At 40.7% G+C, this 27,764-nt stretch overlaps 1 protein-coding gene across 1 annotated transcript; it reads right to left on the minus strand.

Moving 5' to 3' along the window:
- Window positions 1–279: 279 nt before the first annotated feature.
- Window positions 280–26,495, minus strand: col1a1a (collagen, type I, alpha 1a). Its single transcript, XM_034189445.1, has 49 exons — window positions 26,247–26,495; window positions 24,185–24,376; window positions 23,322–23,335; window positions 23,034–23,069; window positions 21,419–21,511; window positions 19,769–19,837; window positions 19,509–19,553; window positions 17,992–18,045; window positions 17,850–17,903; window positions 17,691–17,744; window positions 17,524–17,577; window positions 17,324–17,377; window positions 15,279–15,323; window positions 15,110–15,163; window positions 14,970–15,014; window positions 14,353–14,406; window positions 12,938–13,036; window positions 12,724–12,768; window positions 12,365–12,463; window positions 12,101–12,154; window positions 11,770–11,877; window positions 10,251–10,304; window positions 10,003–10,101; window positions 9,863–9,916; window positions 9,626–9,724; window positions 9,380–9,433; window positions 9,200–9,253; window positions 8,967–9,074; window positions 8,803–8,847; window positions 8,242–8,340; window positions 8,050–8,157; window positions 7,365–7,526; window positions 6,998–7,051; window positions 6,809–6,916; window positions 6,631–6,684; window positions 6,490–6,543; window positions 6,134–6,295; window positions 5,881–5,988; window positions 5,136–5,243; window positions 4,995–5,048; window positions 3,755–3,862; window positions 3,544–3,597; window positions 3,188–3,295; window positions 3,039–3,092; window positions 2,814–2,921; window positions 2,405–2,684; window positions 1,908–2,098; window positions 1,098–1,340; window positions 280–971 (listed from the first exon to the last, which is right to left on the minus strand). The coding sequence occupies exons 1-49, from the start codon at window positions 26,326–26,328 to the stop codon at window positions 825–827; spliced, it is 4,335 nt and encodes a 1,444-aa protein (XP_034045336.1). The 5' UTR covers window positions 26,329–26,495; the 3' UTR covers window positions 280–824.
- Between the last annotated feature and the right edge of the window lie 1,269 nt (window positions 26,496–27,764).

Genomic DNA, 27,764 nt, shown 5'->3' on the forward strand with positions numbered 1-27,764 from the left:
CAGCCTTTACTTCAAAAACACGTTTACAGGTGGAATTCTTTGCTTTTTCTGAGGTAGCAATTTGACTTTTTTCTTTGGAGGAAGAAAAAAAGAGGTTTAAACCCACATTTCTCTGCTGGTGGCTTTAATGTGACTTCTTTTTTTAAACTGAAAAAGGAACAAACATCTCACAACAGTGATACTGTTTGCAGATGACAGCATATTCTCAGCATCGTCTGAGGCAGGTGGAGGAAACGGTGAAGGAGGCACAGAGGGCAGAACAACAGAGACAAACATGGCTGTCAGTTTCACCGTTTATTCATCAACACCTGAAACGTGGTACAAAGAAATTGGTTCTGTCTGTTGGGACTGTCCTTTCATTCCTCTCACTGCAGTGATGTAGAAAAAGTCACCTGCTGATCTTTGTAAACTCCAGAGAGGTGTGGTTTGGCAGGATGAAAAGGAAGAAGTAATTTTTTTTTACACATTACAGAAGCATATATTATTTTCTTGTTGCCAGTGAAACAAAATGTCTTCTCTACAGGGTCCTAGGTGTTGTTGACGGTAAAAAAAACAAGAGTCAGAAAAAAAAAAGAAGTAGTGGTCCCGATCCCGACGATGTAGTTGCTCCCACATCGCCACTCTCTTGTTGAAGTGCGGGCTTTAGGCAAAGTGGACCATCGACACGACGGAAGCCTTGAATCAGGTGTGAGGGGTCGGACTTTTCAGAAAAATGGCATTAGAAAAACGTTTTGGTGGGGCTTTCTTTAGAAAGAGATGACTGCTAGAAAAAATAAAACACGCACACTCACACAACAACAATTTCAAGTCCAGATTTCTTATTTTTACAAGAAACAGACGGGTCCAACTTCAAGGCCAAACTCTTGGTCTGGAGCACCAACGTCCATAGGAGCGATGTCAATGATGGGCAGGCGAGATGTTTTCAATGTCTTGTAGTCAATAACTGTCTTGCCCCATGTACCGGTGTGTGACTGAAAGAAGAAAAGTCAATGAGGTTAGTGTTCACAGAAATTTCAAAATGATATGTGGCAATAATCCACAAGACTAGCTAGGAACTAGGCAGATGTGTATCACGTATTTATAGCAGCAGTCCTCACCGTGCATCCATCCTCCAGGACGCTGTAAGTGAAGCGGCTGTTGCCCTCAGCTCTGATCTCGATCTCATTAGAGCCCTGGAGGAGCAGGGCCTTCTTGAGGTTGCCGGCAGCGGCATCCATGTAGGCGACGCTGTTCTTGCAGTGGTAGGTGATGTTCTGTGATGCCTCAGTGGACATGAGACGCAGGAAGGTGAGCTGAATGTTGACATCCTCTGGTTGAGAGCCATCGCTGCCATACTCGAACTGTACGGGACAGAGGGGAAGGATGGCGTTATTGATTGGAAATGCAAGAAGAAGGAGAAGTGTACGGGCAAAGCCAGAGAGAAGAAGGTAAAAAGTGGAGCCTAATGGCTGTAAGAGTGGAGGCAGAGACATAAGAATGTGGACGTGGAAAGCAGGAGATTCAAGAAAAATAAACTAAGGGAGAGGTGAGGGGGAGGGTGAAGTTAGATATTAAAGTAGGAAGTGTTATACAGGCCCTGAGGCCCACTGGTGCTGGTGTTTGTCCACGTGTAGAGTGAGGTGATGAGGATGAGCGTCTATGATTAACAGGCTACTTCATCAGCCATGGCTGGGACCCATTTACAGCTGGGTGGACTGGGACAATGCAGACAAAGTGTCTTGTCCAAGGCTACAACAGGCAGCATGAATGGAAACCAAACCCAGGTCTACATACTGGTAGCACAACTCCTATTCCACTGACCTCCCTGGTCTACATTGAAAGGAAGTAATAAAAAAGGATAATTTGGACCTAAACTAGAGGAACGTAGAGGAGACAGGAATGATGATTCCTTAATTTGATGGTTTTACCTGGAAGCCTTCGGGCATGGTCTCTCCGAACCAGACGTGCTTCTTCTCGTTGATGTTCTTGCTGATATACCAGTTCTTCTTCTCGACAATACTCTGGGTTGGGGTTACACAGGTCTCTCCGGTGTCCATGTTGCAGTAGACCTTAATGGCATCCTGAGTGCATCCCTGGTCAGGGTCAATCCAGTACTCGCCTGGAGAAGAAGCACAGATGTAGAATTGACTTGATGTAGAAGATTTTTCATCATAAGTCATAAGCCATGACTGACAATCCGCATCTTTGGCTGTTCCAGATCTATGCTGCCAGCTACTGCTTAACTTTAAAACTATCCATTATACTTCCAGTAACAGTTTTACAATTGTTTTTACAATTATCCATCATATTTTAGTTGAATTTGCCTCAAATTGAGGAAGTACATCTGCAACTGCGACTCCTACGTACATTTGGCTTTCTACCCTTCCCAGTGCTCTCGTGTAAATATCTCTTTGGACAGACATACCGCTCTTCCAGTCAGGGTGACACATTTTGAGGTCACGGCAGGTTCTGGCAGGGTTCTTGCGAGTTCCATCAGGACTAAGGATCTGCTCAATCTGCTGGCTCAAGCTCTTCAGGGTGCTGTCTACCTCCAGGTCACGGTCACGGAGAACATTAGCATCGTCAGCGCGGAACATGCGGTAGGGATCAGGGGCCTTCTCCTGTGGCTGGCTGATGAAGCCAAGCTCAAATCCACCACCATGGGCACCTGGGGCACCAGGAGGTCCAGGAGGTCCAGGAGGTCCCTGAGAGTGGGAAAAAGATTAGAGTTGTAAAGCCGCTACACAAAAGAAAAGTGCAAATATTGCCTTGAGGGTCCATGCAAACTTAAACAAGCCCTCAAGAATTTGAAAGACTGGTTGAGGGTTCCTTACAGCAGGTCCCATCTCTCCAGAGCGACCACGAGGTCCAGGAGGTCCAGTGGGTCCAGGCAGGCCGCTCATACCATCCTTACCAGGAGAACCAGCAGATCCGGCAGGGCCCTGCAAACCAAAAGGAAACCTTAAATTCCCAAGGACAACATTCTTTCAGGCTCAAGCAGTCAATGTAAAATATGAATATCTGCTCTATTTGAAAGATTTTATGAGGTGTTTACTTACCCTAGCTCCAGCAGGTCCAGCAGCACCAGCAGGTCCTTGGTCTCCAGAAGATCCCTATAGATTCAGACATAAAAACAGAAGTTGAAAGTTCAGAAAAGTTCATGGACGTTAGTGCTCTTGTGCATGTACATGTATGTAAAGTGACATACGGGAGGTCCAGGAGGTCCCTGCATTCCGGTGAATCCTCTGTGTCCCTTCATGCCTCTCTCTCCTGCCTCTCCAGTCTCTCCCTTGTCTCCACGGGCTCCAGCAGCACCCTGTTAATAGGAGGACCGGGGCCGAGACGGGGGAGGAAAACCACCAAATCAGCTATGTTTAGGAAAAACTATTATATAGATACATATCCCAAATGGTCTGCATAAAATGTAGAAAAAAATGTATTTTATAGAGATTCCTAATTTTTTAAATGTATCAGAGAGAGCTTAATCAAAGAGTGGCATTATTATCAAAGCAGTAACTTTGCCTTCCTCTGTTTTCTGTTAATGTGGTTGTTTTAACTACTTACAGCAGTTCCACGAGGTCCAGCAGGGCCAGCAGGACCAGCAGGGCCAGCAGGTCCCTGAAACACATAGAAATCAACCTCATATGAGGACAGGTGTTAAAAAAAGAGCCACACTGTGACCAGCATGACCACGACAATCAGAACTGTAAGTCGTTGTACCGAAAGAGAAGCGTGATCCTAGCTAACAAAAGCAAGATGCGTTTCTACAACTTACACTCTCTCCGCGGTCACCGTTCTTTCCAGCGGGTCCAACAGGTCCGGGGGCACCAGGGGGTCCGGGGGCACCAGGAGATCCAGCAGGGCCAGACTCACCACGGTCTCCCTAAAGCACAACCAAGTGTGATTGTCTCCACAGTTAAGTAATTTACAGGGCTGTTTAAATGTTGCACTAAAAAAAATAAACAGTTAATTAGACACTGACATACTGTTTAAGGTAGTTTGGCTCTCAGGTGACTCATTATGGTAATTCATCTCTTGGTGGCCACACTGGAAGTTCTCAAGTGTCACAACCAGTGGTGGGCACAGCTAACTAAAGTTAGCTTCGATAACTGTTAATCCGCTAACTGAACAGGACTGGACTTAATTGGTCTGCTGATGGTTTTCAAAGTTAGCTGAAAGCTAATCAGCTAACAAAAAAGTTAGCTTCACTAATTAGCGGATAGTGGATTAGCGGAACTGTGCCCATCATTGGTTACAACATCTAGTAGCATTTATGTTTCCAAAATTTAACAGCTACAGTTAATTTCTGTTCAGACGGATGACTTTCATCAACAATAATTCTCTGTGCTAATGCTAGCATTATAACTACCAAAGAGCATGACGTCTCTGCAGTATAGTTTACAATTAGGACAATTCATAGAGTTCTAAACTTGCTAGTCATTTTTTCTTCATCCTATTTTCTCAAGTACTGGTCTGTCGACACATCATTTTATGCTCATTAACAAAGTTAATGCTAATGTTAAGACCAGTTAATATAGCCACCATGGAGACTGGAACTATGTCAAACAGGTGTTGCAAGTTGGGGACCTGAAAGTTGTGTTTATTGTGGTTGTGGTTGTATTTGTTACTGTTACTGTTACTGCTACTGTCAGGTCTCACACCTTTGAATGTGAATCCGTTTAAATAAGTAACTGCGATATTCAGATTGGAACAATTTAGAATTACAATTACTACATTCTATAATAGCTACTAGTGTTATAATGCTTCCTAAATGAGCCTTTTGGCTAAATGATACATTTTGACACATTTTTGATGTTCAAACTAGGTTTTGGGTGGGTGGTGGTGGTGGTGGTGGTGATGGGGGGGGGGGGGGGGGTTTGTTGAATACCTGATCATAACTTTATCACCAGACACCCATTTACCAACAAATAGCAGTCAGTTCAATCTGACCACCATCACAATGCCACAGCAAAGTTTTTCACCTGTTTTGTACAGTAAATGTCATCTGAACTCACCTTGGCTCCAGCAGCTCCGTCACGACCAGCTGATCCCTCATTACCAGGGGCTCCCTGGAACAGGAACAAAGTGATACATAATTAGGAAACTCAACGGTTGCCATACACAGCCTTGATGTAGGTGTAATTATCTCTTTGTACCTCACGTCCAGGCTCTCCTGGGGCACCAGCGAGTCCAGGAGGTCCCATGGGTCCAGGGGGTCCGCGTTCTCCATTGGGGCCACCAGGTCCCTGCTTTCCAGTTTCTCCCTGTAATCGACCCAAAACCAAAGTTAGCTGTCTGAACCTCATCTGATTTCATGGCTTTATTCAGTAATACAGACAACACATTTATCCACCAGTAAAATACGAAACCACAAATAAAAAATATAGTGCTTTTATGGTTGTTCCATCGCATTTTCTTCTCCTTTTTACATCTGAAAAAAGATTTTTTTTTAAATTCATACGTTGGTCTATATTGTTTTACTTCCAGAAATGAGATGTCTATAGACTGAATTCAAATCAAATGAAATGGCAGATTTGTGTGATGCAACTGTCCCAGTTCAATATTGAAAAACTAAACTGTATATAAGCCCTGAGCCCCACTGTACCAGTGATTATCCCAGTTCTTCAAAAAGACATGGTATTTAATTCTTTGTTATCATCAGCATTTCATAACTTTTAAAGTCACCTAGAATTAGTGTGACTCCCGCTGCCTGGAGAAGACATTACAGAGGTACAGTCTTGACATTTGTAAGTCTTTATCTGAAGTTTGCACATCATTTGATACACTAGAGGGATTTGATACTTTGTATTTCTGGATATAGACCCTGCTTTGGTGACTAGCTAAACACAACTCATTTTTTTTTGGCTCACTGAGATCTGTTATGGTATTAACAAAACTTACAGCAGGTCCAGGAAGGCCAGGGAAACCTCTTTCTCCTCTCTGTCCAGGCAGACCAAGAATACCACGCTGTCCACTAATACCCTGAGGTCCAGGCAGACCAGCGCTACCCTACAGAAAGTGCAAGACAGAAAGAGAGCTCAGACATTTGCATTAACATTAGAAACTAATGGTTACTGACATGTGTTCTGTATTTATACAGCATAAAAATTTATAGAGTTTAGTTCTAGTCTGCGGAAGTTGGAAAAGTACTTACAGGGGCTCCAACATTTCCAGGGCTACCCTTCTCTCCTGAAGGTCCAGGGGGTCCGGCAGCACCTGGCTCACCAGAGCGACCGGCAGGTCCTGTCTCACCACGGTTTCCTTTGGGTCCTTCCTTGCCGGCTGATCCAGCAGGTCCAGGAGGTCCAGGGTTACCCTATGGTAGTGGGTATAAAATATAACAACAGTCAGAAGAAAATTAGCTACGTTCAAATAACAATTCTTCCAACACTGCTGAGCTGTACTACTTTTGATAAAGAGCATACTATTTTTATTATGATGAGTTTGTGTATATTGTTCGGAACCTGTCAACTAAAATAATGTTCTGAGCACACGATTAGAAGGACTTACAGAGGGGCCGGGAGGTCCGACTCTGCCAGCGGCACCAGGGAAGCCAGTAGCACCCTATAGAGAAGGTCAAAGTCCATTAGCTGGCTGAAAACAGGAATCATAAATGTAAAAAGATGACAGAAGAAAAGTGTGGCCACGTACAGGTGGTCCAGCAGCGCCACGGGCTCCCTTAGCACCAGTGTTTCCGACGGGACCCTGATTAGAAAAAGCAAAATACATGAGCATGGACAATCCAGCAGCAGGTAGCAAAGAGACCAAAGTGGACTTAAGAGCTTGTCAGAGCCTAACGCTGTGTGTAGGAGTGTACATGTTTACCAACCTGAGGTCCGGGGGCACCAGTTGGTCCAGCAGGTCCAGGTGGTCCGGCATCTCCCTTAGCACCATTTTCACCAGACTCTCCCTTTGCACCAGGCTGTCCATCAGCACCCTATGGAGAGAGAGAGGTGAATGATGAGGGTTGATGAAATTACATCCATATCTGTGGCAAAATATGGATGGAATGACTTACAGGAGGTCCGGCGAATCCAGCAGCTCCAGGTGGTCCAGCCTCACCGCGCTCTCCCTTGTTAAGAAAAGGAGAGAAAAGAATCAGCCAGTGATTTTTACAGATTAAGAATCAATGGGGAGCAGTTCAATTGTGAGACACAAAGTTTTAAAGACCTGAGAATTTGATCTTATCTACTGGGACTGCCTGCTCTAATCTCAAACATGGCAATGATGGAGATCTTTGAGCTGAAGTTTCTTCTATACCTGAATCAGTTGATTACTGGTGACACTACAGTCTACCAATGGATCATAATGGAAAGTGAAAGTCTAGCATACTGAAAGAGTTGAGATAGACAAAAAGAAAGTCTGTCAGGCAGACAGGTACTAACAGGGCTTCCACGACCTCCAGTAGGTCCAACAGGTCCAGCAGGGCCAGTCTCTCCCTTGTCTCCGCTTGGTCCAGCAGGTCCAGGAAGTCCAATTGGTCCAGTTAAACCACGGGGTCCATCCTTACCGGGAGTTCCATCAGCACCCTTAGCACCTTGGTCACCCTAGGTTATTTGACAAAAGTGAGAGGAGTTATAGACATGTGATCAGAAAAATTAGTTGATTTGTCTTGGTTTGAACACTCAGTGTGGCTATAACTGAGAAATAACATGCTAATATGGTGTAGGCAGTGTAGTTCTTAATTAAACAAACATAGATAATACTGCGATGTTTCATAGTAGCCATCAGTCAGTGCAGGTGACGCTACCTGTAGGCCTTTGGTTGTAATGGCAAGTTACATGACAGTATGGTTGTTTGTATTAGTGAGAAAAAAAAAACATCAAATTTTGTTGCCATAATAGCGAGTTTCATCTGTGTTCTGTTCTGTGGATGGTGCCCCTAACTGGTTTAAATCAATAAAAGCTAGTTAATCCCATGCTCTATACTTGAAATAGTGGTCCAACTGGGAACTAGATTAGATTAGAGAGAACTTTATTAATCCCTTGGGAAGACTCCCTCAGGGAAAATGAGGTTCCAACAGCATTGGATAGCAGCACACAGGTAAGAAGCACTACTGTGGTGACTCACTCTGTCTCCCCTCGCTCCTGCAAGTCCAGCAGCACCGCGCTCACCAGGCATTCCCTGCAGTCCAGGAGGACCCTGAGCACCAGGATTACCAGCGGCACCAGCATCTCCCTAAAGAAGAGGAGAGACAACATGAACAAAAAAGCAACAACAAAACAAAGTTAACTACATTTCTGCAGCTCTCTAGCTTCCTACCTTAGCACCATCGTTTCCAAGAGAACCGGGTGATCCACGAGAACCAGTGGGTCCAATAGGGCCTGGAGCACCACGCTCACCAGGGAATCCTCTGTCACCCTGAGGGGTACAGACAGGTCGAAAACAGTCAGACAATTGCATGAGAGTGTCACATTGTACTGTTCAAAGCAGGATTCTTGCTATTCTTACTTGGAAATGGTTCAAGTCTAAAATTCTGCACTACTGATATTTCTTTAATAGTTTAATCAAAATTAACACAATAAATTCCAAAGCTTACATTAATTATAATATATAATAATAAATAATAAATCCCTCGTGTTTTCTGCTACGTATAATTTATTTTTAGCACGCAGAAGCACCATGAGTACCATTTATGTGCACCCGTGGTTATAGGCCTGCAAATTTCACTAAATCTCACCTATGTTAACTAGCTCGCTGACTTATTTGCAGTTGTGTACATTTCATTTGTGGTCATGCCATAACTGTGCTAAATGCTAATATTGTATTTCATGATGATAGTAATGATGCTGATTTTATTAATAAACACAATAAGCCTCTTACTCTAGAACCAGCGGGTCCAGGGGCTCCAGCCTCACCGGGGGCACCCTACATTGAGAGAGACAAAAAAAATAGTTATTCCAACTCAAAGATTTTCATAACTGCACCATTTGAGAATAGACTGATTCATGTTTCCACAAAGATGAAAGTCGTTTTTCAGTTTATACCTGCTCTCCAGGCTTGCCGCTCTCGCCAATGGCACCCTGGGGTCCTGGCAGTCCCTGGAATCCAGCGCCTCCAGCAGGTCCCTGCTCACCTCTCTCACCAGCAGGACCCTGAGGATGAACAAGAGGGGGATTGTCAAAGCTAGTCATTGCTGCAGGTTTGTGTTAACGTATTTCTTTTTTAAAGTTTTGGCGAGTGTTAAGTGTATATTTGTTTGAGTGTGTGTGTTACTCACAGCAGGTCCAGGGGGGCCTTGAGCACCAACTTCACCGTCCTTACCAGGAGCACCCTGGGTAGGGAGAAAGTAGGTTTTTAGGCGCATTTCCGGTTTCATGTTTTAAATTGCGCATGTTGCTGACTTCATGACAATAGAATAAGACTGAAGCAGATTCTGTGGGTGGAATCTGTAACTTACAACAGCACCGGAGGGTCCCATCGCACCTCTCTCACCGGGTTTTCCAGGCTCACCCTACAGACAAACATGTAAGGACAGGTCAGTTTGGCTGATGGGTTGTGTTAGAACTTTCAGGTTAAAGTAACAGTACTGAAGAGCACTGCTACAAAAGATAGTTGGAGATGTGAACATTGTGTAGGTTTTCATTCAACCATTTCATGGACTAAAATAATCAAAAATGTGTGGCAGTTAGGATAGTTTACTCACAGCGGCTCCCTTGGGTCCAGGGAATCCCATGACTCCAGGCTGGCCTCGAGCACCAACTGAGCCAGGAGGTCCGGGGCGGCCATCTTGTCCAGAGGGTCCCTGGCGAGGACCATTATTAAAGCAATTAAGGGTTAACTCAATAAACACAAAGACTTTTTAAAACCATTGGAAGATAAAATGTCTCTCTTTATGCTCTTGTAATTTTTAATTTAGTTGAAGATCTCAATGTGTACTTACAGCAGCTCCAAGCTTGCCATCAGGTCCAGGGCTGCCAGGGCTGCCAGTCATACCCTACAAGTCAGAGGACAGGGGACGGCCTGTGTAGCGGATTACTAATGCTGAGGACAACCTGAAGTCCAGTCAGTGGTAATGCTCACCTTAGCTCCGGGCAAACCAGCCTCTCCAGTGCGGCCAGGCTCTCCAGTGGCACCTTTAGGTCCAACAACACCGGGTGCACCGCGCTCACCAGTAGCACCCTATGATAGAGAGATGAAAAGAGAGAGAGAGAGGATGGAGATTGAAAAAAAATGGTGGAAAGGTGAACAATACCTAAACCAAAATAATCTGAGCCATCTTGATATTTGTAAGTGAAATGTGAAGACACGCTTAATGTGCTATTTCTCACCTTGGGTCCAGCAGGGCCATCAGCACCAGGGAAACCACGACCACCAGGGGCACCCTGCAAAGAAAAATCAAACACATTTAGTTTGGCTCTGAAGCAAGACAAAACAAGAAAAATGAGTAAAATTCAGGATGTAGCACTGGTACACATACTGTAAGACCCCCTGGTGGCTATATAGGGAACTGCATTCTATTGTATTCTATAGCTTGATCATTTTTTTCTACTTGTGTTTCTTGTACATCACAGGTACTGTCTGTTTGAATGTCAGATTACTGACATGCCCATATGGTATCCACATTGTTTGGGAGGCCACCACATATTACATATGATGCAGAGGTCTCCTAGGGTGTACGTTTCTAGACATGATTTGTAAGAGATCATTCATCCATCCATTTTCTATTGCTACTTATTCCACTTAAAACTGTCTGTAGGTGTGCGTGCAGGAGTGAATGTGTTTGTCTGTTTATATGTGATCATGTGATAGACTGGCATCCTGTCTAGGGTGTACCCCGCCTCACCGACTGCTGGGATAGGCTGAAGCCCCCCGTGACCCTTAATTGGAATAAGTGAAACAGATCAGTGGAAGCCTATACACAAACTCCACATGTACACACTTTTTGAAAAAGAAAATAAACTTTTGGTTTTGTCAGTTCTTCTCAAAATGATTATTGAGATGATTATTCTGTACAAACCTGTTTGTGAATCAATAAAATCCACTCAGATATTATTCCTATTGACAGATCCAAGGCAACACTACAACCAGGTTAAAATCCTTTCACAGACAAAATCTCAATTCAGATTTCCAGTGACATAGTTTTCAATGATCCCCAGTCTTTATCAGAAGAGCTGGAATTACTTTTTGTGTTTTAATTTATGTAACAATGGACTATGAGTTGCTGAAAAATATTTATAAGAGCTGTTTTTTTTTTTTTGCATTATCTCTATATCTACACTATTCACATTTATTAAATGAGCAGGTACAAATGTTAGGTTATGTTATATAATCACAAATGGATGGACATAATTGTATAGAAATGTGTTTGTTTTGATACTTATGAGTATTCTTGAGTGTTTTTTTCCTCACAGTTAAAATCCATAAAATAACCCAAATCCAAATAATCTGTAAATTACTCCATAACAAAAGAGCTCAGTGTGCCAGCAAACCATTGATGAAACTAAAGTTAAACATTAAGCAATAAGATGTATGCCCCCACCCACCCACCCCCAGACCCAGCATTTACACACTCCTGGCATTGATGTGGCATACTCTGATAGTAGTATCCAAAGACAAGCAGAGTCATTTCATGTTAATGGAAATTAAATCCAGAGCTGTAAAATTCCAATTTAAACACCATCACCAGAGTGTGACTCCATCACATTTCTGAATTGTTATATATCAGTTTTCTTTAATGACATACAACAGTACAGTCAGCTATTACAACAGAATGTTGATAATCAAGAAGATAAAGAGAACTAGGAGGATAAGGAGGAGCAGGGGCACTTAAATAAATGAAGTACTTACTCTTTCTCCAGGAACTCCACGGCCTCCTGCAGGTCCAGGCTCTCCTCTGGCTCCCCTCTTGCCCTCCTCACCATGAGGTCCTGGGGGTCCTTGAGCTCCTGGAGCACCCTGGATGCCACACACACATCATGATTTAAGTACATACTAATTTATTGATTGAATTCATTCAGTAAAATAATGCACAAGACACAGATATAATGTTCATTAAAATACACGGATTAACACAAGAAAGTGAAAAACACTTCTTTCCATTGTGATCCAGAACACAATGGAAACAAATGGCCAGAACACAAACATAAGAAAAAACCCGCTTAATTTGGTAATAACTTACAGTCTCTCCCTTAGCACCGGGATCTCCCTTGGATCCTGGGGCACCAGACTCACCCTGAGAGCAACAAACAAATAGGAAAATACAAACAAATGTGTGGCAAATCAAAACATATGACAGGGATAGATGTTCATAAAACCAACATATTTAGCTGCTAGTTGACTTACATTGGTTCTACATTCTATTTGCTAAAGTAGCCCCTATTTTAATTTGAGGTGATCAAGTTTATGTATTTGAAATACTTTTACATCACACTGCTGTACTCACAGTGTTACCCTTGGCTCCGGGGGCACCGGCAGCACCTTGGGGTCCAGGAGGTCCACGTGGTCCTGGGAAACCAGGAGCTCCAGCAGCACCAGCAGCACCCTGCAGGGGGCAGTGACAGCTTCAATACCAACATATGTATAGCTTCAGCATTTGGAAACACTGGCCCTGGACCTCATTTCCACTAAATTTCCACTTTAATGCAACTGTAAATCTGTGGATGTTCACCATTTTACCTTAAGATGTTTTTAGAAGATTGGATGCAGGTTTGTTAGCAAACAAGCCTCATTTAAACCAAAAAGAGATTCAACCTAACCAACCCTGATTTGAATATAGTGTGATTGAATAAGAGATATACTCACAGGGACGCCTTTAGATCCAGCGGCTCCATCAGCTCCAGGGTTACCCTGTTGGAGGAGAAGGAGGATTTTAATGAACATTGGAGAGGTGAAAAGCTCAATCTGAATGACTGACAACTAGTATGCCATCATAAAATCTGCCACTCTGCCTTATATTTCTGTAAAAAAAATAAAAATAAAAAAATCATTTTTAAAATCAATTTATGCTTATACTTACAGAAGGTCCAGCAGCGCCAGCAGGTCCGGGGTTACCAGGCTCACCACGTGCACCAGCAGGGCCCTCGGGACCACGAGCACCCTGAGGACCAGCATCACCCTAGGTAGGAGAGGACACACACACAAAAAAGTTCAACACATAACTGCATTCTTATTAGCACCTTTTATGATAAAAGTCATAGAGTAAGAAGCAAACAGCGACCCCAGGGAGAGCCAAGGAGAGATTAGGAAGAATAAAGACACAAATGTGTTCTGCTACAAAAAAGGTTAATGAATTAAAACTTTCATAATGTTCCCCCCACCAATCTTTCTACATCAAACATCAGCTAAAGCCATTAATTTAAACAAATGAATGCCACTGTTACTGCCTCAGTTCCATATTACATTATAATATTACATACAGAAAGCAAATTACAACATACTGGAAAAAAGTCAAATTTAACTAATTGCTATTTATACTATATGTTTCATTCTCACATATACTATGAGGTGTCTTACAACTCTTAATTTTTGTAATTATTTCTTTATTTTTGCAGACGTGAGCAGCTATTGTCAGTATTGCATTGCAGGCCACATGCAAGCAGGTCCTCTTGCAGGTGACTAAAATGTGTTGCTTTTTCAAAATAAATGCACAAAATACACCTGTTAGAATTAGCATGTAGTATGGCTTGGAAGCCAGCACAAAATGCACCCATTGCTCAAATGTGATCTTTCACACAGGGCCATTCACACACTGTGTGATCTTTGAGGTGATCACACACACTGTGTGATCTTTCATTGAGTGCTAGGAATCCTATAAATCGCTATTTTTTTCTGTATATGGAACTCACTTTTTAACACAGCATTTCCCAAGAGTGTGTTTAACAACAGACAGGAATTCAGTAGCACATGTGCACAGCACAGCGTGTGCAGTTACTTAACATAAGGAGTTATAATTACATAAATAACCAAGATGTTCAAGTAAATGTGCATTGGACAACATATTGGATGTTACAGTATTTGATGCATATGAAAATGGACTGCTGGTCCATAGTGCTAGAATACTGCAATAAAAACAAGCTCTTTAATTTGGGATTTTTGTGCATCGTTGTAGTGTACTTTTATATTGGTGTTTATTATTTTATTATTGGAGTTTATTTTGCTTAGTGAATTAATTCCTCAGAAAGCATGATTATTATTATTATTATTATTATTATTATTATTATTATTATTATTAATTATATTAATTACAACCGTGTAATTATTCCGTATATAAGTTGCAGGAGTATAAGTTGCAGGACCTCCCTAACTAGTAAAAAAAATTGCAACTTCTACTCTACATTTTATGGTTTTTGAAGAAAGCAGGCATAGAAAATAGATAAGTATTAGAATGATGCTGTGGGTGGTGGATGAGGATGATGCTGGGCAGTGTTATACCTTGGATCCAGGGCCACCAGGGAATCCAGGAGGTCCAGCGGGGCCAGTGGGACCCTGTAGCAAACACAAATTGATTCAGATTGGTTTCTGGACACAACAGACTTGACTAGTTAAAATGCTAAGACAACTAATCAAGCAAAATGTATAGGCACTCTGTTCTTCATAGCAGAATATATATATATAGTTGAACAACTAAGTATCCCTTCATCAAGACTTCTCTTCCAGCGACAAGGGTCAAGATATATCTTAAAATTGTAATACGGTCATAGTTATGTAATATTTATCTGATATACTTCTTGAATGTTCTTGAGTGTTTCAGCAGTGTTTAACCCAATCTACCACATTGTAGTTATTCTTGACAATGATGTGGTGGATTGGGTAACTGCTGAAAACTACCATTAACTACACTGTTGCCAATTTAAGCATATATTGTGAACAGAATTAATAAGCACTCAAAAACAAACAAACAAACAAACAAACAAAAACTAAACTAAAACAAAAAGGAATATCCCTTAAACTAAAGGTTTATCTGTTTGGGAATCCCTCAGTGTTTCTGACAGCTTCTTCTTTTTTATACCTTTTCCGTTTTTACATAAAATAAAAATAATGATACTTACAGCAGGTCCAGCAGCACCAGCAGCACCATCGTTACCACGAGCTCCCTACAGAACACAATAGAATAAGTGGTTGATATTACCATTAACCGAATTACTATCTGCTACAGTTTTCATATGCTCATATATTTTTGAGGACTCACAGCAGCTCCAGAAGCACCAGTACGGCCTCTCTCACCAGGCAAACCACGAGGTCCCTGACATAATTAGAAAACAGCATGTTAAATAAAGCGTGACAATAATAACTCCAAAATACATGGTTTCTAAAGAAAGGAACAAAAAATCCTGGCATTTGATGTATGGTTTACTCACCATAGCGCCAGGGATTCCATTCTCACCAGGGGCTCCAGCCTCACCCTGAACACACAAAACAGACCATGAATTGTTGATGGGTTCAATATAAATTGTAGTTTAACACAAGCATCCAAAAATAGCACACATAAGTATTTAAGTTACTACACAATACAGGGATCACAGTGGAATACACTTAAGATTTTTAAGTGGGTATGAATGTCTATCCTGCAGTCATAACAACAAGTCTGTATTTGATGAAGTAATATTCTAGGTGCCCTCAATTTAAGGCTCAATTTGAAATGTCGGACAGCACTGCACACTACGTCTTCATTTCAAAATATTTATGATTTTCATCGGGTGTTGGCTAGGGATATCAAGCTTGGTGGCTTAGGTGTCTTTGCCAACAAGGAAAAGCTTACTGATCTTGACTTTTTGGATGATGCTGTGATCTTTGCAGAGTCCATGGATATCCTGATTGCAGCACTTGAGAAACTGAGTGAGAAGTCAGAGGCATTGTACTGGATCAAGACTAGGTTATCAGTGACTTCCTGGAAATGGCCATCAAAAATTAATCTGTATGCGGTGGAAGCGCCAAATTTCAAAATGGTTTAGCAATCATTCATCTCAGCAGTGACATTCATCCCCTTGAGTCCTTGGCCTTTGAGATCAAGAGAAACCTTTAAAGCTCTTATGGAGTCATGAGGTCCCTGGATAGACAGGATAGACACCTGGGATAGGACAATTATGGTCCAAGTCTTTAGGATCCCAGTGTTTCCTGTCTAAGTGTATGGCTGGGAGATGTGGATCCTAACCAGTGACCTAAGACAATGACTGGAGGTGTTTGGGGTTAGGTCTTTTTAGTGGATCCTTGGGCACTTTTGGAATGACTTTGTGCCAAATGAATACATCAACTACAGCACTTTGGCTATGTGGCATGCTTGCCTGGGCATGATCAGACACACAGGTTCCTCAGTGTTGAGGACTCCAGGAAGACCAAGGAGACATGCGTATTTCACACTGCTGCCATGGATAAATTGCAACTTTTGAGCAGTGCGGATGGACCGATGGACCTTAGGTGTTCTGTAGATTGGTAGATGTGGTGATGCACAGCACCAGCGCATGCCCCTAGACCTGACCTGACCTTCATTTAATTTATATCACTGTGTATTAATGCGCTTTACAGTACACATGATCCCATTAGGTATATTAAACCATGATATATTGTTTCACCTCCATAAAATACCATCCATGCAAAAGTAATAAATACAGCTGCTAATACTAGTTCCAATAATAAAAAAAAAAAGACTTGACAATGAGACTCAGTACAAGGGGCTGGCTATACTAGCATGTCAGTATCTAAATTTTAAAGCGACTTTCAGGTCATTTTAACATAATTAAATGTACTATGCAGATTTGCTGCAAGCCCTCCACATGGATATTTTGTGTTCAGTTTAACACTGATTGACTTTAACTTACAAATTCACCTCGATGCCCAATCACAAACTGTGTTCATACTGTTGGCATTTGATTCTACACACAGCTTTCAAATTAGCTCGCTAAGTCACACAATCAGATATTAAATTATACTCGACTGACGTGTACCCTGGTCTAAAAAGCCCACCAAAAGTTTACATTCAGCTAGATGACAAAACTAGATAATACAAATATACCCTGTTCCAGTAAATGTGAAATTATAATTCAGCTAGCAGTAGGGCTAGCTAACTTGCTAACTATTTTGAGCAACTGTGTTGGCATACACTCTGCCAGGACTACATTTGGTCTCACTCTTAATAGAGCAAAATCAGTTATGTGATAGTGTAAATGACTGTTTACTAGAGTTGAACAACTTGTTTTAACACCGCAATAGAGTTTATTTAACTTTTTGGAGTGGGATCTAATGTAGTCCTGCAGAGTTTATTTTACTTTGCAAAACTGACTGTGTAGCGTACCTATATCAGTGCTAGTTCTGTCTCAGTTACTAGTGCTGTATTACTAATAGTACAGTACCACTATAAATGTAACATTTTCTATACTGAGAGAGAAAGCAAGACAGGAAGTGTCACCTTGGGTCCAGCGGGTCCAGCATCTCCCTTAGCACCATCTAGACCACTGAATCCCTACAAAAACAGCAAAATAGAACCAAAGAGATACATGGGATACACATGAAGGACTCTATCATGAATAAACAGAAATTACAGCATTAAAAAATGTGTTTTTTATAGACAAAGGGTGTTGCATTGTTCTTTGTTAGGTCTTGACTTACTCTGTGTCCCTTGATGCCGGGCAGTCCAGGGGTTCCTGGGAAACCACGAGCTCCCTGACAGACAGAATGGAGAAATTTACTTTTGCAGCTTAGGGCTAGGGTTGTTGTTGTTGTTGGTTTGTTGCTGTTGTCTTCTTTTTTGAGTGTGTCTTGCACTGGTGCCTTACCTGTGGGCCAGGAGGTCCACGCTCACCATCGCGACCAGGTTTGCCGGACTCACCCTGCAAGACAAAGGAAGTGACACATTTACCAATGGATGAATAAAGAAAGGACAGACAGCAGTTCTTTAAAGTGAAAGATGCTGAATACGAGCAGATCTGACATACATCCTCGCCGTTCTTTCCAGGAGGTCCAGCAGGGCCGCGAGGACCCATGGAACCCTGAGAAGACACACGTACATACAGGGTGAGATTGACTGCATTCCAACAAGGTAGACTGTGGTTGCCAGTACAAATATTTAATACTTACAGAAGGTCCAGGTTCACCAGACTCACCAGGGGGGCCAGTGAATCCTTGAGGTCCCTGTAGGCGGTGACACAGAAACACCATCATTACGTCCTGGCTCCATCACTTTAAATATATTTTTGGAATGCACTCCAAGCAAACATAGGGCAAGATCAGTTTCATTAATAGTGATTCCTATTTGGTCTTTTATTGTTGTTGTGCTAAATAATGGTGATTTTGAACTCACCTCAAACGGTTTGCTGCCAGTGATTATTAATGCTATGTTTGTTTCAGTGGGTTACTTCAACTACATGCTGCTGCTGTTACATCACTTTAATAAAAGCAGCAAGATAAACATGCTTTAGCTCTGTCAAAATTAGCCCACAATTCAGTCACTAAATATCAGCACACTGGCTTCAAATTTTGCATGATCCTCTCCTGAGCACACATTTCATATTTTAACAGGTTTCAAGTATGTTCTATGATGGTGACATGGCTTTGTCACAACATTCTTTCACTGATGGATTAAAGGGGATGCTTCCTGTTTTGAACAAATGATATTTGCAAATTAGTTCACAAGCAATTTGTGAGCATATGTGCACACACATGCCTGCATGGACACACACAAAAACAAAGGGAGAAAAATCTTAAACTATATTTTATTCCTTTGTATAACTGTATAACTGAAGATGTTTTGGTTTTTAGTTCCTACAACCATCTAACAAAACTGAAGGAAAGTAGTCAAATTAGAAAATGCCATACTACAATATTTGTGTGTATTTTGTTTGTTATTCCTGCCAAAGAAATGCTTTCATCATTTTATTCATTTATTTATTTATTTTTTACAAAAAAGTTTGGTGGGTTATATAGTTGCTTCCTTATAAATAAATAAATAAAATAAAATAAATTAAATTAAAAATCATGAAAAAGTTTGGTGAAATGCACAGACTTAGCCTTGAATATAATAATTTTGTAAATTTTGAGAAACATTTGCAGTGTTGTTGTTCCTGCTAATTTGTGGTTTGCTTTTCAATTTAAATGTATGTTATTTTGATAGCACTGTGGGCTTATTGTGTGCCATTATCAGTTACCTCAACTTCAAAGTAAAAACAGACTTTACCACATTTTTTAGTATGGTTTTCACAAATACATGAAACAGATTATGCTGCCAAAAACATTATATATTGTTTATGCCTGTTTTTCAGATTGCTGATTAGGATAACTCAAAAACAAATGAACCAAAAATCATTACAGTTTGGAGTAGAACTACAAAAAAAAATCCAAGACATTTAATACATGTTTTCTCACTTATGGATGTACATTAGTGTTTGCATGAATCTGAATCTAAATTTTAACAATGTAAAATGGGATTGTTTAATACTGAAACAATTTTCACTAATCTTGATGTAGCCCAGGATAGAAACCATGTACAGTTGTTTTCCCTTCAGATACATCTAGTCGTTGTCTGCTTTTTTATGTTTTCAGATTCAGATCCTTTGAAACTATGAAAAGCATTTTAATTTGAAGAAAGTGATACGCACGCTAGCACCAGGAGGTCCAGGAGGTCCGCGGGGTCCCATTGGGCCCTGTTAATCAAATGAAGGAGAATTAATGTCTGATTTTACCTCAGAATAGTAAACACACACACACACACACACACACACACACACACACACACACACACACACACACACATATATATATATATATATATATATATATATATATATATATATATATATATATATATATATATATATATATATATATATATATTGTGTAGAGGATGTGCAGGTCCTACCATGGGTCCAGGGACGGATATGGAAGGAGATTTATCGTCGTAGCCACCAGACATTTGTGGAGAGAAGTTCTGGAAAAACCAAGAGAATGAATTGTTAGTCACAAAGCATATTGCATTATAACCATGTTATCCACAAAAGGTACATCAATGCTCCAAGATATTGAAAGTATTTTTGTATAGTCTGTTTACAATGCCAGTTTTATGTAAAATTCTTCTTTCTGTTCGCCTTTTCTCACTTTATGTGGGGCTGATGCATTTTCACAGCAATATTATATAATTATGTTCAAAGTAATCATTTCCACCCACAGACTCATTTTGTTATTACCGATTTGTATAATCAAATCCATCTTCTTATTCCATGAAGAAGCAGCAGTATCCATTGTTTCATCCTTTTTCTAAACTTGAAAAATAGCTACATTTAAAATTTTTCTAAAAGTATGTGCATTTAAATTGTAGCGTGCTAGCTGACAAGAATCAGACAAATTGCATCATTTTCATACTGGAATTTGACCTTTAACCAGCAACCGCTTGTGCTGTCGGCAATACAGAATCTACTGAGGTATGAGAAGTCTCTTTAGACCAACATCCAGTATGAGGTTATCTATAGCTAAGCTTCATATATATATATATATATATTCCACTCGGACCCACCTTGTGTGTTTTTTAAGAGCTGACATAACGTGAATTTTTCCACTGTGAGATCAATAAAGTTTATCTTATCTTCAGTTAGCTTAGCATGAACAAATATTAGCTGGTAAATTAACTAGGCATGCTAAATTAGCTTAGCGTTGTGAAATAGGATGTGGGTCAAATATAAATTCTAATTAGCATGACAATTAGCTTGAATGCTATGGAAATATAAACTAGTAATCATAAACACATTAAAAAATCAGTGAAAATGTTGAAAAACTGCAAGAGACAATCATTTTAAAAGGAGAACCTTTACATTAGGAGGCAGCTAGCCTAGTCATGTTAAAATAGAGGTATTGACTTTAACATGCTAATTCATTGACTAATAATAAACCTGCCACCTAAAGCTCTGACGCAGTTTACACTGTAAAAACTTAAGTTGAAGTTGAGTTGCTGCCATTAAAACATAAGTAAACTCAGTTCACATTGTTAAGTTATGTTGACACATTTAAATTTAAATTTCACTGAACTGGCTTACAACCTTCAGTTGCAATTCCAATGACTCAGGAAGTTAAGTTGAAATTTCATAACTCATCATGTTAAGTGGAAATAAATTATAGAAACAAATTATAGTAACTAATTGAGCTTATCACTTTAGACAGTGTACAAACACATGATATGACCTCACAACTACATTTGAAGAAAAAACCTCTGTGTTCAAGCCAAATGCTATTTTGACATCCACCCTTAAATCCTAAGCTTAGTGTGTAAATTCTATGGTCCTCTTGAGTGTCACATCCAGCATAGTTTGATCAGTTTAATTTTTCATTCTATTCATCAAAAAACCCTGCAATGTGGAAACTCTCTCTGTCAAGTGTTCAAAGCTTCGGAACGATTATTCACCTGCTCATGTGACTCGTGACTGTTTCCCAGCACTGGGATCCTCCCTAAACCCATCTATCTGAACCTACACGTCAAATACAAAATGGTGTTTAAAAATAAATAAATTAAAAAACTTACTCCACCGAGGCCAGGGGGGCCAGGGGGGCCAGGAGGTCCGGGGAGTCCAGGCTGGCCGGGAATACCATCATTACCAGCGGGACCAGGGGGGCCCTTCAAGAGACAGAGAAAAGAGAGAAATGGATGAAGCCCAGCTGTGACAGGTAGGTCAAAGTTCAATCGGTTGCAGGGTTCTTAAAATACAGATTAGCGCACTGAGCTGTGTTCCTACAAAACCCAAACAAACTCGAATTGACTTTGGCGTTCCTGTCTTCAGGGGCTCACTGTTGCCTTGGTGATGAGGGCAGCAGGACACCTGATGAATACATCTGCAGGAATTTGGCTGCACAACTGATCATGTGATCAAAACCCGGAAGTAAATATGTTTATGCAGTGCATAACATGAAAACAGATACAAATCATTACTGCATATGCCGTGAAATTCTCACTATGATTAGCACCCTTTTGGTTGCTGCAGTGTTACATTGATGGAATTAAATTACTGTAATATATGTAAATAATATGTTTACAACAAAATGGAAAACTCAGATTTATGCATGAGTATACTATTTATTTAAGGCACACAAAGAATGTCATGAAAAATCCTTTTTGTGATTTCAGGTCGCAAAAGTTTGTCAACCAAGACCAAGACTGCCATTCCAGATTTAAAGGTAATTCTAAACAGAAAGCTCACAAAGTTTATACATTTGTAGAATTTCATCATTCTTATATTACTGCTTCACCATGAAAAAAATATTTATAGCATATTTAAGTTCTCTCACATCCAAACCTGGACAGCAGGATGGGCAAATCCTTTTTTTTTTATTATGAATTATATAAATTTTCTTGCAATGGCAATCATTGTGTCCATGACCTCCTCATTTGAACCAGATCTCAATGTTTTTTCACTGAGCAAGGTTTGGTGAATGTTAACCCGTTTATGCCCACATTTTTTTTAATAAGTGGAAAAAGTTGCATTAGTACCTTTGAGATTTTTTTACTGTGAGTAGAAAATGACAGTGATACGCTTCGGCAACAATTGTTGCCAGTAGGGCAAAAAGGTTAAAATTTACTACAAATTCATTTTTGTTTGTAGCTCCAGAAGAGTTAAATACTTGAGTCAAGATTAGTACTTTTTCACTTCTGGCCTTTTTAAGATGAGACTTTTGCATTTATCTTTCTACTGCAGATAATCTGCAGATTTTGCCTAAAAATGATAACAAACCTTTAGAGATTTCCAGTAATATGCAAAAAAGGAGAAACCCTCATTAATTTGCTCCAGTTGATGACACTCAAAAGAATTAAATTCAACCAAATTAAGTTAACAAGTTAGTGTAAGTAATACTTATTAAGTTAATTAGAGTCAACCTAATTCAGTGTTACTAATTGAATTACTTGTTAGGTTGGTCCAACAATTCTGTTTTTTCAGTGTTTATGAGAACTGTCACGATTCAGTAGATGTGATCTTTCTTTCCATTTGTTTTGGTAAAACCCTAAATCCTGGACTCTTTCCTCTCCTGATTGACTTGATACTGCAACACCTGCTTCTGCTCCAAGTTGGATGCACGTGAATCTACTCGGGGAGCCAGACCATGAATACACAACATGGCATCTGAAAAACAGACTATAAACCTACCTGGTCTCCTTTAGGTCCACGCTCTCCCTTGGGTCCCTGTGAGACAGAGAAGTGTTGGCATAATTCAAATGTGGATCAAGCAAGAATCAGATTATTATACCAACGATCAATAATCACTCAGCTATCAGTGCTCATCAATAGTTTAAAAAATATTGAGTTCTTTACAGCAATAAATGGTTTGTACATTCAGTGACCATTAATATGATTATCTATTGTTATGATCATCTTTGTGTTTGCGTGAAGAAATCATTTTAAAAATTGATGATTCATGAAATTTTGAATATTTACCTGTGGCTGCAAGCCTGAAGAAAGATGAAACACAGAGAAGTACAGAATTAGATCATGAAAGAACACACATACAAATCTAGTGGTTATAAAATTGACATCAAGTATTAAAGCAGGAAATATAAAATTGTAAATTTAATAAAATTAATAGAGATTTTTGTAATCTGCTGCAGAGGGACAGTATTTGCAGATATGTGTGAATGGAGATGAAGTCATGGAGTGTTGTTTTTTTTTTTTACTTTACAGCACAGATAAAAGATGTCAAAGTTGGTGAAATTGAAACAACAAGATGTGAGATGCTTAAATAATCTTACTTTTTCTTTAAAGAACTAGAAAAGAATTTGGTATGCAATAATCGGAATGCAGGTGATGCTTGTAGAGATAAATAGCTGGAAAAATAAATACATCAAGAAACTTAAAAATGAAGGTGAGGTGGAAACAAGGTAGAAAGAATAGAGAATAAAAGAGGAGAATTTTTTTTGGCGGTTCTTTTGTCATGATAACAGTCCGAGGACACACAAAAAGCTGGTCCTCATAAGGTTAACTGCTTACCATTTGGGCTAAGATTTGGCTTTTTAGTTCCATTTTGCTTTAATGTTATGGTAAGGTTAAGGTAAATGTTTCGCTATATAGCATTTATGGGAAAGTTAGTTTAAAGAGATGCTCCTTCGTTATCAAAGACAAAGTAGTGCCACAAGGCCTAGTTTTAAGCCCCTTTTGATTGTTTTTGTAACATGCATTATTAAAACAAAACAATGGTAGGGTTGAAAAATAGGATGAACAACTATAAGGTCTCCCTAAAAATGTTCAGACTGTCATTGTAAATCAAAGCACTGGCCTTTGAATGACTGTGTGTTTGTTTGTACCATCATCGGGGCATATGGGGCAGCACTCGTCGTGAGGGACAACAGGGTTTGGGCAGTCGGATGTGTCCTCGCAGATGACCTCATCGCACATCACTGTGCCACTGTCGCACACACAGATCTGACATGGCTCTGGTTTCCAAACATCCCGGTCCTGAAATTCCTGGCCGTCCATGGTGCAGGGCGTGCCTTGCTCTGAGGGGGGCAGCAAAGAGATAATTATCGGTAAGATAACTGAACTCAGGTATGTGAAACCTGGAAAACATTTAATTTCATTTTATATTTAATTATTGATTAAATGTAATTATATTATTAAAAAAAACAAATTAATAAGAATAAAATTTACACAATGCATGCTTCTTGATTGGATATCAATGTTGGCATAAAAAAAAGGTTTTAAATAGTTTATCGTGAGGAAATGCATTTAAAATGACCCATAAAAGGAGTGACAATAAGATAAGAAGTCCTGAAGTCCATCATATAAAACAGACAGAAAAGTGGACTGGATGATGTAACGGAACAGGCCCACCAGTGTGTTCTGTTTGGATGCAGGTCAAAGGTCAGAAGTTAGTGACGCACGTCCCATGGTGTTTTAACTTATAGCTAATATCAGAAAAGAGCAGCACCTCGGTCAACAAATGCTTCAAAGTCATTTTTTCCGACATTATTCTCAGTGAAAGTGAGACCAAACAGTTCCAGACTGTTCCTGACTCTTTCAGGCCTTATAAATCTCCCAGCATGCCAGAGTGCTGAGCTCAGAGGGGAACCAGCAGAGCTGCAGACTGTCAGCTTGGCAGCAGCTGGTGGAAACAGTCCCTCCACATGTGTTTGCCATTAGATGGAAAAAAAAGTGGAAAGAAGATGAGGGGAGGAAACAAAGAGTGGGTGGTGGCAGACGTGGCGGCCAGATGTGTTGGAAAGTGCACGCACCAGCCTCTAGGTGGCGATGTGAGACCAATTCTATGGTCAGAGCCCTCAATTACATCTGCTGCAGACAGGCAGGCAGGCAGGCAGATAGACAGCTGGGTCCTTTCCAGACAAAAGGAAGAAGAGGACCATCTGGAAGAACTGAATTTCAGCCTGTCATTTCAGTGCTGAGCACATTCTCATGTTGCACCGACAGAATAAATCTGCATGTGCGCCTTAAACAGTGTGCTGGAGCCACAGAGGTCACGAGATGTTTGCAACAGACAAGACGAAGCCTGCACTCGCCCTCACTCTCTTTCTCACAGCTCATCACTTAGCTCAAAGCTATGAACTGCTTTGCCATATGAATCAATACCCAAGAAAAAAAATTGTGCCTAGAGGAATCTTAACCTCTGCAGGAGGCCTGCAAAAATTCTTCTTTTGAAGTATTTGTGATGACGTTTTGAGGCCCTAAAGGCCTTTAAGCAGCCCAGTGCAACTGGTGCATTCCAGTTAACCATTTCTGAAGTCTTCATGAGTATATATTTTTAAATGTTTAAAGCAAACAAACAAAAGATAATTTGATGCTTTTATGGAAATTCCACATTAGGTCACATCTGGAAAAAAAATAGTGTGTCTGATTCTGTTGGAAAATTTCGCCTGGAGGGAAATGCTGCAAAACCTGCAGCAACTTGCAAGGGGGGGGTGGGGGGGTGGGGGGGGGGGGGATGGAGAAACATCACATAAAGAGAGAAAGAGAGAGAGAGAGAGAGAGAGAGAGAGAGGGTGCCTCGAGGCATTGTGCATATTACATATCTATCTATCTATCTATCTATCTATCTATCTATCTATCTATCTATCTATCTATCTATCTATCTATCTATCTATCTATCTATCTATCTATCTATCTATCTATCTATCTATCTATCTATCTATCTATCTATCTATCTATCTATCTATCTATCTACATGGAGACAAAGGAGCGGCGCTGATCAAAGTGCGCATCATCGTTCTCATTTTTTTTAAACTTCAAAATTTTTGCTTCTAGATCTCGGCGGCCGTCCACATACGTAGAGAAAATCCATTTTCAAATGCCAAAAAAAAAAAACCCAAAGAAGAAGGCGGTTGAGAAGCTCCAATAAACAGTGGTAGAACTTACTGTCGTCCTCGCCCTGCGCTCTGACCAGGAGCACTGCTGCGCTCAGCAGCAGCGCCAGCCGCAAATCCACAAAGCTGAACATGTCTAGATGCTACTAGACATGTAGACTCTTTGAGGCAAGAGAGGAAAAAAGTTGGGTGTTGCTCTTTCTGCTACACTCCACTCATACACGGGTGTCTGGGGCAGGGTCCTCTCGTCTGTTCACAGTCCTCCTGACCCCAGCAGAAAACTCCCGACTGCCTACACTTACTTTCCACCACGGTTTTTATACGGGAGCCTAGAGAACTGGGAGGTGCTGGGACTGGACCGACTGAGACGCACCCTCATTACCCCGCTGCCACTGCTCACGTTTAAGGAAGACAAGAATGGACCCCTCCTTCACAGGGAAAAAATGGGGGGAAAAAAGGAAAAAAATATATAGTAGGTCCCTCCTTCCACAGTTCAACAGCAGAAGGGCTGGAGTTTAGATCAGAGAGCAGACGAGGGGGGCGAGAACGGAGGAACAAGAAACCTGATCCTGAAGAACATCAGAGGGTCGGAGAAGGATCACCTTCTCCTCCTCCTCCAGCTGCCGTGGGTTTAATCCAGATGTGATTCCTGTTTCAGGTTCTGGTGCTTCTTGAATCACTCTGGATTCATTTGGAGACAAGTTCAGTAGAATTCAGGTTTACTTTTACTTCAGGTTCTCAGACGTGACAGGCGTTACACAGCATTAAGCTTTGGTACTTTGTAGGTCCAGTTCTGGGCAAGTCTCACACTGTTCTGGTTCTATTTTGTGTCTTTATAGTTTGAATCTGAAGACTTTTGGTTCAGGTTGTGTTTTAATTTCTGTTGTGGAGAACAGCGTCAGGTTTTGGAACGTGTCATTGTTGCTTGACTGAAGACCGCCACCTCACACTCCCCTCCAGACCAGACTTTTACATTTAGAGAAACTAGTCTTATTGATGCCTTAAAACCTCACATTGATGTTGTGTCAGTCGGCTACAGCAATTCTTCAGCATCTCGCCAAATCTATAGGATTTTTCTGAAGCATTTAAGACAAAATACAGAATATATTTGTTCATTTTTGAAAGAAATTGATAGTAAATGTGATGGACGATTGAATGATTTGTGTTATTTCCAAGATTTGCATGCTTTTCAGTACAGCACGTGGAGCAGTTTGGGTGCATCTGGAAACTCATAGGAGATTGAGAAAAATAAACATTTTATTTGAAAATGTGTGTATATTGTTGTGGTTGCACTGCAGGCAGTCACTGGGTTGCTGTGGACCATAAAGGTGAAACACACTATGAGTAAAGAGTAAAGTGGGCAAACAAGTCGGTGCAACGTGGCTCTGCCACAACACTTCAATGCTAAACTGCCTTGATGTTGAAAAATCGTGAGACGAGAACTTTCAGGTCCCCCCCAGAATCTGCCATCGTACGGAACTTAGATCTCAATCAGTGCGTCAGCAGTAAACGTCTGTAGGTTTATGGCACTACTGGATGGATGGGTTGGTGCAGACGCAGTGGGTGCTAA

This window comes from Thalassophryne amazonica, chromosome 16 (genome assembly GCF_902500255.1).
Source record: "Thalassophryne amazonica chromosome 16, fThaAma1.1, whole genome shotgun sequence".
Classification (NCBI taxonomy): domain Eukaryota; kingdom Metazoa; phylum Chordata; class Actinopteri; order Batrachoidiformes; family Batrachoididae; genus Thalassophryne; species Thalassophryne amazonica.

Excerpts from the sequence above, each read along its gene's own strand:
- col1a1a (XM_034189445.1), bottom strand. The coding sequence starts at position 26,328 with ATGTTCAGCTTTGTGGATTTGCGGCTGGCGCTGCTGCTGAGCGCAGCA. Across the intron at positions 9,725-9,862 it reads ATGGCAAGCTTGGAGCTGCT|GGACCCTCTGGACAAGATGG; the intron begins GTAAGTACACAT and ends GGTCCTCGCCAG. Across the intron at positions 8,848-8,966 it reads GCGGCAAGCCTGGAGAGCAG|GGTGCCCCCGGTGAGGCTGG; the intron begins GTATAAACTGAA and ends CTCTCAATGTAG.